At 38.2% G+C, this 12473-nt stretch overlaps 1 protein-coding gene and 2 long non-coding RNA genes across 3 annotated transcripts; 1 reads left to right on the forward strand and 2 right to left on the reverse strand.

Moving 5' to 3' along the window:
* Positions 1-535: 535 nt before the first annotated feature.
* Positions 536-2755, reverse strand: LOC126620100 (uncharacterized). Its single transcript, XR_007622235.1, has 3 exons — positions 2650-2755; positions 1216-2549; positions 536-961 (listed from the first exon to the last, which is right to left on the reverse strand). It is a non-coding gene; the product is annotated as an uncharacterized LOC126620100 (long non-coding RNA).
* A 1816-nt stretch (positions 2756-4571) lies between these two features.
* On the reverse strand, positions 4572-5885 carry LOC126619735 (gibberellin-regulated protein 12-like). The gene is made up of 4 exons (XM_050288151.1): positions 5719-5885; positions 5581-5622; positions 5061-5091; positions 4572-4962 (listed from the first exon to the last, which is right to left on the reverse strand). The coding sequence occupies exons 1-4, from the start codon at positions 5794-5796 to the stop codon at positions 4766-4768; spliced, it is 348 nt and encodes a 115-aa protein (XP_050144108.1). The 5' UTR covers positions 5797-5885; the 3' UTR covers positions 4572-4765.
* A 3035-nt stretch (positions 5886-8920) lies between these two features.
* On the forward strand, positions 8921-10916 carry LOC126617664 (uncharacterized). The gene is made up of 2 exons (XR_007621464.1): positions 8921-8984; positions 9516-10916. It is a non-coding gene; the product is annotated as an uncharacterized LOC126617664 (long non-coding RNA).
* The last annotated feature ends 1557 nt before the right edge of the window (positions 10917-12473 follow it).

A 12473-nucleotide genomic window follows, 5' to 3' on the forward strand; every position in this document is an offset into this window, starting at 1 on the left:
ATGTCGGATCAGATGAATTGAAAAAAAAAATCAAAGGATATAAATTAACGAAGAGTGTATGAGAAGTAAAAAAGAATGTGTGGATAGCATACCTCTATAACAATAAGCCCTATTATATAAAACTTTTGAAATTGTTAGCTAGTAAATAGTTAGTTCTAGGTACTTTTTAGGAAGCTCACATAATTTAGAACATGGGGTCATATCCACACTTTTTTTACTTTCTCACACTTTTTAAATTTTCAACTGTCGGATCAGATGAATTGAAAAAAAAAAATCAAATGATATAAATTAACAAAGAGTGTATGAGAAGTAAAAAAGAATGTGTGGATAGCATACCTCTATAACAATAAGCCCTATTATATAAAAGCAATTTTGCTGGGGAATTGTTATTAGCACTTCAAAAATCACATTTTGCACTCTAAACTTTATATAATTGGGAAGAAAATTACACATGTGAGGAGTATAAAATAAGATTTTTGGAGTGCTAATAACAATTCCCTTTCGCTAAAATGCTTCTTATAAAAACTGTCCAAAATCAAAATGAAAGACCTTTCTGTTTTTATTTTTTTCATTTTATACAGTTTATAAAAGAGATCTAGTCTCCTACTCTGGGTTTGATTTATGAATGTAGGAATGATTAATGTGCTTAATGGACAATTGGGTACTCACTAATCAGTACCCAAAACCTCTTATGTGGCCCAATAAAATGATTACACCTGTCGTATTAAACTCTCACCCAAAACTCATAGTTATCTTGCTACGCAAACAGCAATTTTCTCCTTTCAACCTTAACCAAACATAGTTCTTCTCCCACATCAAGGACACAAGCAGACACATACATACATTTTCACCCATAACCACCAGCTACCGTCCTCTTCCACCACCATCAGCCACCATCGTCAATCCCTCGTCTGTCGATCCAGCCCAATCCCTTGTCCGTCAAACCCAGCCCCAATCCCTCCTACATCATAATTTAAAAGTAATCGCATACGGCTCACACCCTACAGATCCAATGCTATGTAAATCTGACATGCATGTTATAAAAAGGTTGTATCTCATGTCTACATGCCATGAGATATACTCACTCAGACCGATGAAGCCTAAAGTCCAGGCCTCACATTTTGAAAACTTACATAAACTAAACAATTCTAATTCATTCTAAGTCGCTATCATCTTAACTAACATTCTAAATGGTTGTAGGCGAGGATTGCACACCTAGTTGGTCTTCGCATAAGAAAACATGCCCGCCCGAACTAAAGAATGAAGACCATCTCGGCTTAAGTGAAGAAGGAAGTTGATTCTTTGAGCAGGGGTGATGTAGCACAATTACCATGAGAAAGATGTACCTAAACAAGATGGTATAACTTTGATGTCCTAGGCTTGTGGAGGAATGTGCAACTAGGCCTGCTTCTATAAATAGCACATGCAATACATGGACAAACAACATATAGTATCCTTTGAGTCCTCTTTCAACTTCAAAAGAGTATTAACTCACTCAAACAATTAGAGAACGATACTAACACTTTTGAGCACGTGCTTCATATATGTGAACCTATGCACAACAATTATTCCCTAGCCGACGAGCCTCTCTTACAGTAATAAATTACAGATCCAAAATGACAGTAGCATAGTATATAGAAAAACAAACTAGAGAAATTGACATGTTTTAGTGGTAAGTCAACCCCTGAGCCAAGGGCAAGAGACAATGCTCAAGAACACACACATGGGCATGAAGGTATGAATAAGCTTATTGGTACTGTTATAAAATCTATGCCTCCTACTTCGAACCATTACATGGGCATCAAAGTGTCGTTCTTTCAGACTCAGACCATATGCATCTAATCAAGGCTTATGATATCTTGCATTTGTTGATTCACATCACAACTGATGTACAGGATATGTAATTTAAAGCCTCCATTTGTAAAGTCGCAAATAGAATCAAAGGTCCTAAATTAGTTATGAATTTGTAATGGACTCCTAAATTATTTAGGTTTACGTTCTCCTACATCAAATGATATTTGTACCCTTACTTAAAAGAAATAAACCAGCAACCATCTCTATGGTAACATCTGATTCGGAAACAAATCAGAACGAGCTTACACACCCAGATCAGGAGACGGTTCATCAAAACATCAAAGGTTAAAACTACACTAAAGCTATTAGCTTTCGTATAAAACAAGCTTAGTTCAGTTTTCTGAAATTCCAATCAAACAATTCTAAATCATGACTTATTCATAAAAGAGAAATCAGCATTCAACAAATACAGAGGACACATCACATTAGCAAACTTCAATTGTTTCAAATTCAAGTATAATATAACTCACAACAACATCTCCAGCATCAATTATTCGGCACTTGAAAAATAAAAATAAAGTTGGAAGCCACAAACTATTTAGATCTCAACAGCTATAAATCAAGCCAAAGTTAAGACAAGAGCTCCAAATTAGACAACTCCATTCTCTTATTTCGTTTTATTACCTCCGGAGGAATTCCCTCCCGCCGCCCCCGCAGCCTTCTTCGCCTGCTTTTCTTGCAGCGCTTTCGCATCCCTGCAATCAATTTTTCAAAGAAACAGATAAATTTACAAATTGGGTTTTATCAAAAGCTTAAAGCAAGGTATAATACTCAATAAAAAAAGGGAAATTGGACCTCTCTCGGCGCTGCTCCGGCGTCAAGCCGTCGTCTTTGTTCTTCCCAGCCTTGGCCCGGGCGGCGGCTCTCTCCCGGTCACGCTCTCTCTGGTTGCCGCGTGATCAAATCTCAAGAATCAAAGAAAACACGCAATTTCGTTTTTATTTCAATCCATAATAACAAAGAAAAAAAAATACACGGATTCGAAGGCAATGGAAACCTGGCAAACAGATTCGAAGCGTTGAAAAACACCATGATTACGAGATCAATCATAAAAATTGAAGAAGATAATGAATGAATCAAAATCAAATGACAAAAGATTGATAAATAAATAAATGGAATCAACAGAAGAAAGGATATGAGTCATGATGCAGATTGCAGAGTGCCAAAGCAGAGGAAGAGCAGCAAGTCAATTGGGAAAGAGAGATCTGGGGTTCCAAGTTGTAGGATTTTAGGTTTTTAATTTTTTTAGGGTTGCAATGCAAAGTTGTAGGATGGTGGCAGCAAATCTTTACCATAAATATGTCATGTACTATTCATCATCTGGTTGGGATTCGACTCCCACTATATGTTAATTTAGAAGCATCTATGACTCGTTTGATAAATGTGGACCATTCGATCTTGGGACCGTTGTACACTCAAACGTTCTAGATCGTGCCACATGTACAAGCGTTAGGGAAGGCTAGCACTTTGACAGCAGTGGGCCGACAACATCATAAGTTGTAGGGCCAACTCGCACTGTAAATACGTGAAACCTATGTGTTTGGCGTAAAAATAAATAACGTGATTGAAGTCAAGTCTTACTCAAAAATGTTAACGCATGCTAAAATTGATTGGGCTTTAAGTCGGGCGTGGTAATACATGGCGATTTCCCTAACAATATTTGACAGGCGGAGCTTATTTTTAGGGTTTTTGGGCAACTCTTTCCCTTTTACCTTGGTAATTTGGGCATGTGTGGACTTGCTTTTAGACATAGACATGATGGTTTCACAAAGAATGATGGTTTCATAAAGGATGATGGATATTAAAGACTTCACATGCAAATCTATCAATTGTGCGTAACCCAAAATTACTGTTGTATGTAATTTTTATTATGAAATCGAGTTGCATCTTATGTCAGAAATCACTCAAATTCAAGTGAGCCACTAATTATAGCATTTTGCAAATCGACTTCAATAGAGGAATAATCTTATGCTCATATCATCAACATCATCCTCAAGTTTCAGACTAGTGTGTGCACAAAGAAAATTCGACATTTGCACATACAGAAAATGCGGGCACCTTAGGGATCAACCTAGTATTGAACTATGACAGGATACTATGCAAAGACACTATAGCACAAATTGTTATTGGTGAGTGTGAATAATCTAAGCACTTGCGTGTCGTGAAACAGATGCACCACCTAATGTAGGCTGGATTATTGTTTGAACATCTTTTTAAATCGTATTGGATGAATTGCTTTTGGATTTGTGGTTTTGAGAATTTTTTGATATATAAGGTTCTTGAATAGTCTGCTCTCACACACACAGTGAGTGGAATAGTTATAATAAAAAATGTCATTACTCAAGAAAAGTTTAAGTTATTATCTAAACTATATGTTAATAGATCATGTTTGTTAATCAAAACTTCATAAAACTACTATTTTAACCCTCTCGTCAAAACTGAACAAAAAATATAAAACGTGTACAACCTAATAATTACATCTCACATAATTTTACTGTTTTTATACTAACCTTACAACCATCTAGACATAGCATGCCCCATTTAAAAATTAAAAATTAAATAAGAAAACTTCACTTCTCTCTCCTCATCTTTCTCTCTCAGATTCTTGCCGTTCTCTCACACTCTCCTTTTCTTTTTCTTTTTTTTTTTCATTTTCATTTTGCTTTTGTTCAGTTATCATCCTTAATAAGTCATAGTAAAATTAAAGACAAACTTGGTTCCACTTCCACACACAAAATGTGTGCTGATTGCAAGTTATTATTATTCTAACAAAAACTCTCCATCGTATTGCTCTAGAAAAAAAGCCGTCTACAAGAGATGCCTAGCGAAATAAAAACACAAAAACAGAAGAAGAAAAAAAATTAAAAAGGAAAACATTTCTTCGCAAATTAAATCAATGGTTTGGCATAATTCATGGGCACTTGCACTTGGGACGACCGGCTTCTTTCGCCTTCCAGTAGTTGTAGCAGGGACAGTTTTCCTTGTGTCCATGTGTGCCCGATGGAACACAAAGACACTTAGCGCACCATTTCTCGCAAAAGAACATGCATGGCTTCTTATGTGAAGTTGCTGAACATCGATGCTTGCATGCCTTTGGGCAATCTATCTCTGCCCAAAAAATAAAAACAAATCCACGTACAAAACTCAACTGGTTGTAAGGAAGTTTTGGGGGATTGTAAGAGAAAACATATTTCAATAGTACGTACCTTTACTAGGAGGTGATCCGTGTCCTCCAGTCTGAAAATTTTGAAACCACATGATCAGCGATGAAATCGAACTGATCTCAATAATATTCAATACTCTCATCAGTTGATTTCTTTCTAGTTTGGATAATAATTACATAATGAATTCAGTAGATATGGACTCAAACAGAAAGGGGATCAGAAATCTTCATCATGTTTCGAAAGACTTTGTGCAAAACTGAGTACAATGGCGTTCTAGAAATTATACAGCTGACCCCACTTAGTGGAATAATTAAGGCTTTGTTGTTGTTGTTGTTGTATGAACTACATGTAAAAAGAAGAAGAACGAAGAATGTCCATCGTGTGTGAAGTATGAGCTGGGTATAGAGAATCGATTAGTATGAGTGTAGGACGCCCTTGTTGAGGATTTATTTGTTTCGGGGTCAAACAGTAGTGCCTCCCATTGTAATCTTTAACCATGTAAAATCCCCTTATACTGACTAGGTTTCTCAAAAGACAAAAAAGAAGAACGAAGAAGCCTTACAGTTAGAGGGACGGTTGCACCAGCATTCTGATCCTCTTGAGCCTGCAGTGAAAGTGATAAATAACTCAGAAAAAATCCACTCAGCACCCAGCATAGCACAAATTAATCAACAGATGAGATATAGAGGGCTACAAGTACCAAAGCAATATCAATGGCAAAGGTCATCAAGGCTAGGATGACAAAAAGAGCAGTTGGAATCCACGAGAGTCTGGCCATTTTTCTTGTTTGATGAACAAATATATTCTCCAAGCTATCTTCCCTCTGAGTCTGAGATGTCGTTTGAGTTATGAGTATGCATTAAGACTTGTCCGGTGGTCGATCGGTATTTATATTTAGAATTTGTGTTGTGGTAGTTTTAGTGATGCTAAGATATAGGAAATTTGGATGCATTGCACGCCATATATAATTTCCTTTGAATCAGGGAGATATGTAGTGTCAAGTTTACTGCCATTAATTAATTAAGGCCAAATCTGAGAAAATTTTGGGTTTACTAGAAAGAGTCATACATGCATGCTCTGCATGTGTCAAAGGAAGTTATTTTTCTCAGTATTACAAGGATGAGGGAGAAGCTTAGGAGTCAAAGGAGGAGTGTAGTTGTTTACCAAAAAACAAAAAGAGTGGAGTGTAAGCAGTATATTACCCTGAATTGCAAAACTAGTATTATTTATGATAAAGTGACTAATTGTGCACTATAAATAATGTCACTAAAAGAAATTGAATGAGTCATCTAACACAAATGTCATAATTTTTTTTAATAAACGATATTATCTACATTAAGGGATGGGAGAGTGGACTGAACCTTACAATGAGTTAGCAATAATGTGGTTCAAATTTGCTTTTGACGATAATCGAACCTACAAGTAAAAAGAAATATCACTAAATCGTAGTACATAACATTCTAGATCGTACCACATCTACAAGCGTTAGGGAATGCTAACACTTTGACATCAGTGGGCCGACAACATCAGAAGTTGTCAGGCCAACTCGCACTGTAAACGCGTAAAACTTATGTGTTTGGCGTAAAAATATATAACGTGGCTGAAATCAGTCTTGCTCAGGAAGGCCAGCTCATGCTAGAATTGATTGGGCTCTAAGTCGGGCGTGGTAAGACCTGACGATTGCCCTAACAATATTTGACCGGTGGAGCTTGTTTTTAGGGTTTTTGGGCAACTCTTTCCCTTTTACCTTGGTAATTTGGGCTTGTGTGGACTTGTTTATAGACATAGATATGATGGTTTTCATAAAGAATGATGGATATTAAAGACTTCACATGCAAATCTGTCAATTGTGCGTAACTCAAAATTATTGTTGTATGTAATTTTTATTGTGAAATCAAGTTGTATCTTATGTTAAAAATCACTGAGTGAGCCACTTATTATAGCACTTTGCAAATCAACTTCAATAGAGAAATAATCTTATGCTCATATCATCACCATCATCCTCAAGTTTCAGACTAGTGTGTTGTTGGAAAAAGCTGCTATATATTTTATTATAAACTATTAGGGTAAATTACATAGTAGTCCCTCAGGTTTAAGGTCTATTACAACCCCATATAACATTTTAAAAACATTTCACTTTCATACCTCACATATTATTTTATTTCAAAATAATACATCCGTTACATTTTCCATCCATTGATCCGTTAAGCGGTGACGTAGCTGCCACATTTGTGCCACGTGTCTGCCAAATGTGTGCCACGTGGCAAAAAAAAATTAATTTTTTTTAAACCTGAATTTTCTAAATTAAAAAAAAAAAAAAAAACCGATCCCATCTCCCCGTAAACCCCCCTCCCCCCACCATCACAAACCGAACCCAGATCCTTTTGAATGCAAAAAAATAAAAAATAAAAACGAAACCCATCTCCCCATAACCCTTCCCCCTACCCATCCCATCTCCCTGTAAGTTTGTAACCCTCCCCACCCCCAGGGGACCCAGCTCACCCACAACCCGACCCCCACCCCTTTATCCATTCTCTCATCTGCAACCCCACCCACCCTTTTCTACTCTCTGCAACTCACTCACACTCACCTTTCTCTCCCATCCGAACCCTACAAGTCGGTGAGTCGGTCGGCTCCCACAACGAGGTATGTATTTAATTTTTTCCTTCAAATTTTGAATTTTTTCGATGCTTGGTTGATAGTGGAGTTAGGTTTGCTAAGGGTGGGTGGGGTTGCAGATGAGAGAAGGGAGAAAAGGGGTGGGGGTGAAGAGGAGAAAGGGATCGGGGAAGGTGGGGGTGGGGTGGGTTTTTTGATGGAATGAGCGGTGAAGAGAGTGGAGGAGAGAAAGGTGGGTCGGGGGGGGGGGGGGAAGGGGTAAGGTTTTTGGGTTTATTTGCGGGGGTGGGGGTTGCGGGAGGTGGTTTTCAGTTTTTTTTTTTTTTTTTTTTTAAAAGAAGATTCAAGTGGTTTTTTTTTATAATTAAAAAATTATATTTTTTGCCACATGGTGTGCCATGTTGGCAGCCACGTCAGCACTTAACGGATCAATGGATGGAAAATGTAACTGATGTATTATATTGAAATAAAATAGTACATGAGGTATGAAAGTGAAATATTTTAAAGATGTTGTATAATGTTGTAATAGACCTCAAAATTGAGGGGACTTGAGGGGTTACTATGTAATTTACCCAAACTATTAATAATACACAATAAAATCTCTACAAATGCAAGAAGAACAAGGAATAGAAGAATCTTAAGAGATCGAGGTTAGAATTTGATTCTATAGCCTTAAGACAAGATTGCCCCTCAGTGGTGCCTCAAGGTAAATGTCTCCTAGGATACAACGATCTTTCTCTTTGTGAAAGTTGTCACAGCCCGTCCCGGAACTACTATTACCGAGGACGTGAATTTACAAAAGTGACCTTAAACGGGATTAAGGTGCGTAAATTTGACATTTAGTTTTATCTAAAGTTCCTAAGCTTTTGTTAGTTAGACTTAAACTGGGACTAATAATTTTGTGTTTGGACTTTAGGTGGGGTCCTATACCCTAAATCCCTCCCCATTTTCCGTTTTGTTGTCTCTCTCATCTCCTCAGTCACTCTCTCTCTCTTCCTCAGACTTCATTCTCTCTCACTCTCTCTCTTACTCTCGAACTCACAAGATCACACACAAACTTACCTAAAACATGCACGAACGTCCAAGTGAAGATCACCACGACACTCCTGATGACTTCACGAACACGGGGATACCATTTTCAAGTAAGTTTCATTTCTGAAATCCTAGTTTCAAATTACCCCGTGGATTTGCACTGTTCACAAACTTTAAGATGGCCGTGTTTTAGGTTAAACAAAGCTCACAGTGAGCTTAAAGAGGTCACGAGGAGGCTCGGAGTGCCTCGTTTGAACAAAATGGACGTCGGGATCGTTGGGTTCGAGTTTGGCCGAATTTGAGGAATTTTGGAAGGTATGATCTTGTTGTTTTTAGACCTTAAAAACCTTCCAACGTGATAGTAGGTGTTAAATGCTTCATTTTGGTATAAATTTCGAAGAAATTGGACGAAAAACGAAGGAGAATAGTGGTTTTGAAAAATTACCCAGTTTCCGGCACCGGCGACGGTCGCCGGAGCTGAAGGTTGAAGGTGACGGAATATTCCGTCAAGTTTGACGGAATATTCTGACGTCGTTAGTCAGTTTTAACGGAAACCGTTAGTTTTTAACGGAATATACTAGGATTTGACGGAATATTCCCTAACTGCCGTTTACGGCAGTGTGCACGACACGTGGCCGCGCGTGGGGGCGCGTAGGTCCGTGCCACGTCATGCGCGTGGGGGCGCGTGAGACCTCCAAAAATTATTTGAAAAATATGGGGATGATCCTGAGGTTGTGTAGGTCACGGTGGTATATTCATATACCCAATTTGAGCAATATATGAGGAGTTATTAACTAAGATTTGGGTTAGGCGTTAAATAACGTCAAAATGGTTACTTTTGTATAGGTGAGGTTTATGCGGGCATCGGGCATGGCCAAGGGATGCTCAGGGACTTACGAGACGTCGATGTAATCTGTGAGTGGGCAGTTTTGTTTTCCGTATATATATATACTTGACGTTTCCCAGAAATTGAATTGAAATGAAAATATGTTTAAAATGAAATGCATATGAGTTATGTGGAAAAACGGGAAGTGAAATACCATGCATAGAATTGATATGAAAAGTATATAGAAATGTGAGTTGAAATGCCATGCATGAATTGATATATGATGCATATGTATGAATTGGTGCGGTGGACGCACAGGTAAGAATTGATTTATGATGCATATATATGAATTGGTGCGGTGGACGCACAGGTAAGAATTGATTTATGATGCATATGTATGAAATGGTGCGGTGGACGCACAGGTGAGTATTTATTTCTGTTATGATGATGTTGATGTATATTGAGCTCAAATCCTGCACCATAGTTTAGTGCTTATAGTATTCACCGCATCGCACGCTCGTCTTGGATCCAAGTAGATGCTAGTCGTACAGTCCACGCGGAGTGGGTACGACAGGCCAGTCGCGAGAGTGTTAGTGAGATTCCGACTGGTGGGTGACCTTAGATTATGTGCACAGATGATTGATGAGAAAGCACTAGAGCGTAACTTGTGTGCAGAAGGCCGGACAGGTCACAGAGGTGACTCCGGTAGAGTGAGAGTGATAGATTTTGAGCTCTAGGTTCAACCGGGCAGGGCTATTAGAGGGCCTCCGGTTGATTACTTTCTTGCACCTGATTTGATTATTGTTGATGCATCCATACTTAACTGTTGAATTAGGCATGGCATGGCATGATTGATAAAGAAAAATGTTGAGATAGTAAAAATGAAGTTTGAGAATATATATGTATATTTATATTTTACATTTCTGGGAAAGTATACAGGTTTTACGGAGAGGGGTTACAACGTTTTGAGAAATGTTTGGATTTGGAAAAGAATTGTTTTACTGACCCACTCAATTTTGGTTTTGCGCCCCTCCAGGTTCAGGAATCACAAAGGCGTGGTGACTACGAGGAATTCGACGGTGTTCTGACAGATTGGACAAAATTAGGACTCACCTTCGGGTGTATCAACTTATAAATTGTATCTTAAAGCTTCCGTACTGTGCAAATGGTTACGTCACTCTCACGTGACGGCCAGCATGCCCTCCTTCGGGACGGGGTGTGTCAGTTGGTATCAGAGCATGGTTGCAATCTTGGACATCTTGAGAAGTTCTAGTGAATTCTGTCAGAACTACACCGCCTCGTAGCAAGCCACTTAGTTAGAGGAATTTAGTCTCCCTAATATAGCGGTTTAGGGAAAACTATTATTATGGTGATTCAGTCTATTATAAAAAGGGACATTTTAAGACGGATTATGAGTCGAATTTGAATCACCTTATGAAATGATGAACCTGAGGGAGCGAAGTAACGGTTTAACCATTTGGAAAAGATGTTTCAGATTATGCAAGTTAAAGGAAATTTCCTTCTGACAAGGGGTCGAGACGACTACCTGGTTTTGGTTATGAATTTGTATCCTGGTGGAAACAGGAGTATGAATTGTTGTCACCGGAGGAACAGTCGATTGAGAATTGTTTAAGGACTTGTTTAAGGAAAAGTTTATCCCTCCGGCATTTATCGATGGTAGTAAGCAAGAGTTAGCAAATGTGAGACAAGGAAAGATGACGATAAATGAGTATTATAGAAAGCTTTCAAACTTGCCTCGTTCCATCCAGATATTGTTGTTAATTTGGTGGAGGTGTTATGTTGTTTTAAGCTGGGTGGCAAAAAGGGAAGTGGTATTTTGGGTGACCACTATCCATTATACTTCTTACCAGGAATATACGAGATGCTGTTGAGTCTTGAGGACTCTGAGAACATGATCAACGAGAATAAAGAAGAATAAGAAATGAATGGGAATTAAAAGAAGACGATAAAGTTAATGATTCATCTTATCAAGGATATAGAAAGATTCAGAGCTTCGAAAGAAGTGAAGCTAGAGTTAATTCTTCCAGCTGAGGTTTTAATGTCGCTAGTCAGAGTAAAGGTGATGGATATACTGGTAATCCCAGATATTTGAGACAAGGTGTCTCAAGTAAAGGAAATGTACCTTGTGCAGCAGGTACAAAATTAACACTTTGGGAAGTGTGAAATTAATGAATGTGTTTATGTGAACAGAGGGGACACAGAATTGTGAATCGTCCCTAGAATCAGTTGTACCCAACAGTTTTCTATGACATCGTAGTATCGATTCAGCAGGTTTATGGACTTAGTAGTTTGGTCGGATTGACCGTGGGTACAGAGAGATTTGATGAGTTATATGTTCAGCCGTACAGACCATGAGAGGTGGATCTGGCTGACGCATGAGAAATTGGTGAGTTATAGGCTCGGCCGTACCGACCACGCGGAGTGGATCCGGCCGACGTATTATTGAGATAATTGTTGAATCAGCCGTACAAGTCATTCTAGTTGACTCCGGCTGATATATATATATTTTATTATGATTGATATTGCCTAGAAAGTAGTAAATAAATGCGGTTGAGACGAGTGTATGTATTTTGCATTGAGTGGCAAAATAGTATTATTATATCTTTGAGAGTGGTTGCCTACTTATCGAGACAACGATGATTTATCAGTATTGCGGGCTGCAGACCGTAATATTAATAACTCATTTGTGGATTCGTTAAGCAAGCAACCCGGTAGATTATTTTATGTTAGTGTTGTACTTATTTAGAATGCTTAATAATAATAGAATATATTGTATCAGTTAATTCTGTTCCATTAGATTGGTTGGTTATAATTGTGACAAGACGGAATGTTACGGGAAACCAGTACTTTCCATTGATCTGGATGACCAGAGATTACTTTTGTTAGTATGCAAAGTGGATTAAGTCAGGCCGTTATTTATGCTGTGAGAGCAAAGAGATTGTTTTCGAAAGGCTGTC

This window comes from Malus sylvestris, chromosome 4, assembly GCF_916048215.2.
Source record: "Malus sylvestris chromosome 4, drMalSylv7.2, whole genome shotgun sequence".
Classification (NCBI taxonomy): Eukaryota; Viridiplantae; Streptophyta; class Magnoliopsida; order Rosales; family Rosaceae; genus Malus; species Malus sylvestris.

Excerpts from the sequence above, each read along its gene's own strand:
- LOC126619735 (XM_050288151.1), bottom strand. The coding sequence starts at position 5,796 with ATGGCCAGACTCTCGTGGATTCCAACTGCTCTTTTTGTCATCCTAGCC. Across the intron at positions 5,092-5,580 it reads GTGCAACCGTCCCTCTAACT|ACTGGAGGACACGGATCACC; the intron begins GTAAGGCTTCTT and ends CAAAATTTTCAG. Across the intron at positions 4,963-5,060 it reads CGGATCACCTCCTAGTAAAG|AGATAGATTGCCCAAAGGCA; the intron begins GTACGTACTATT and ends TTTTTTGGGCAG.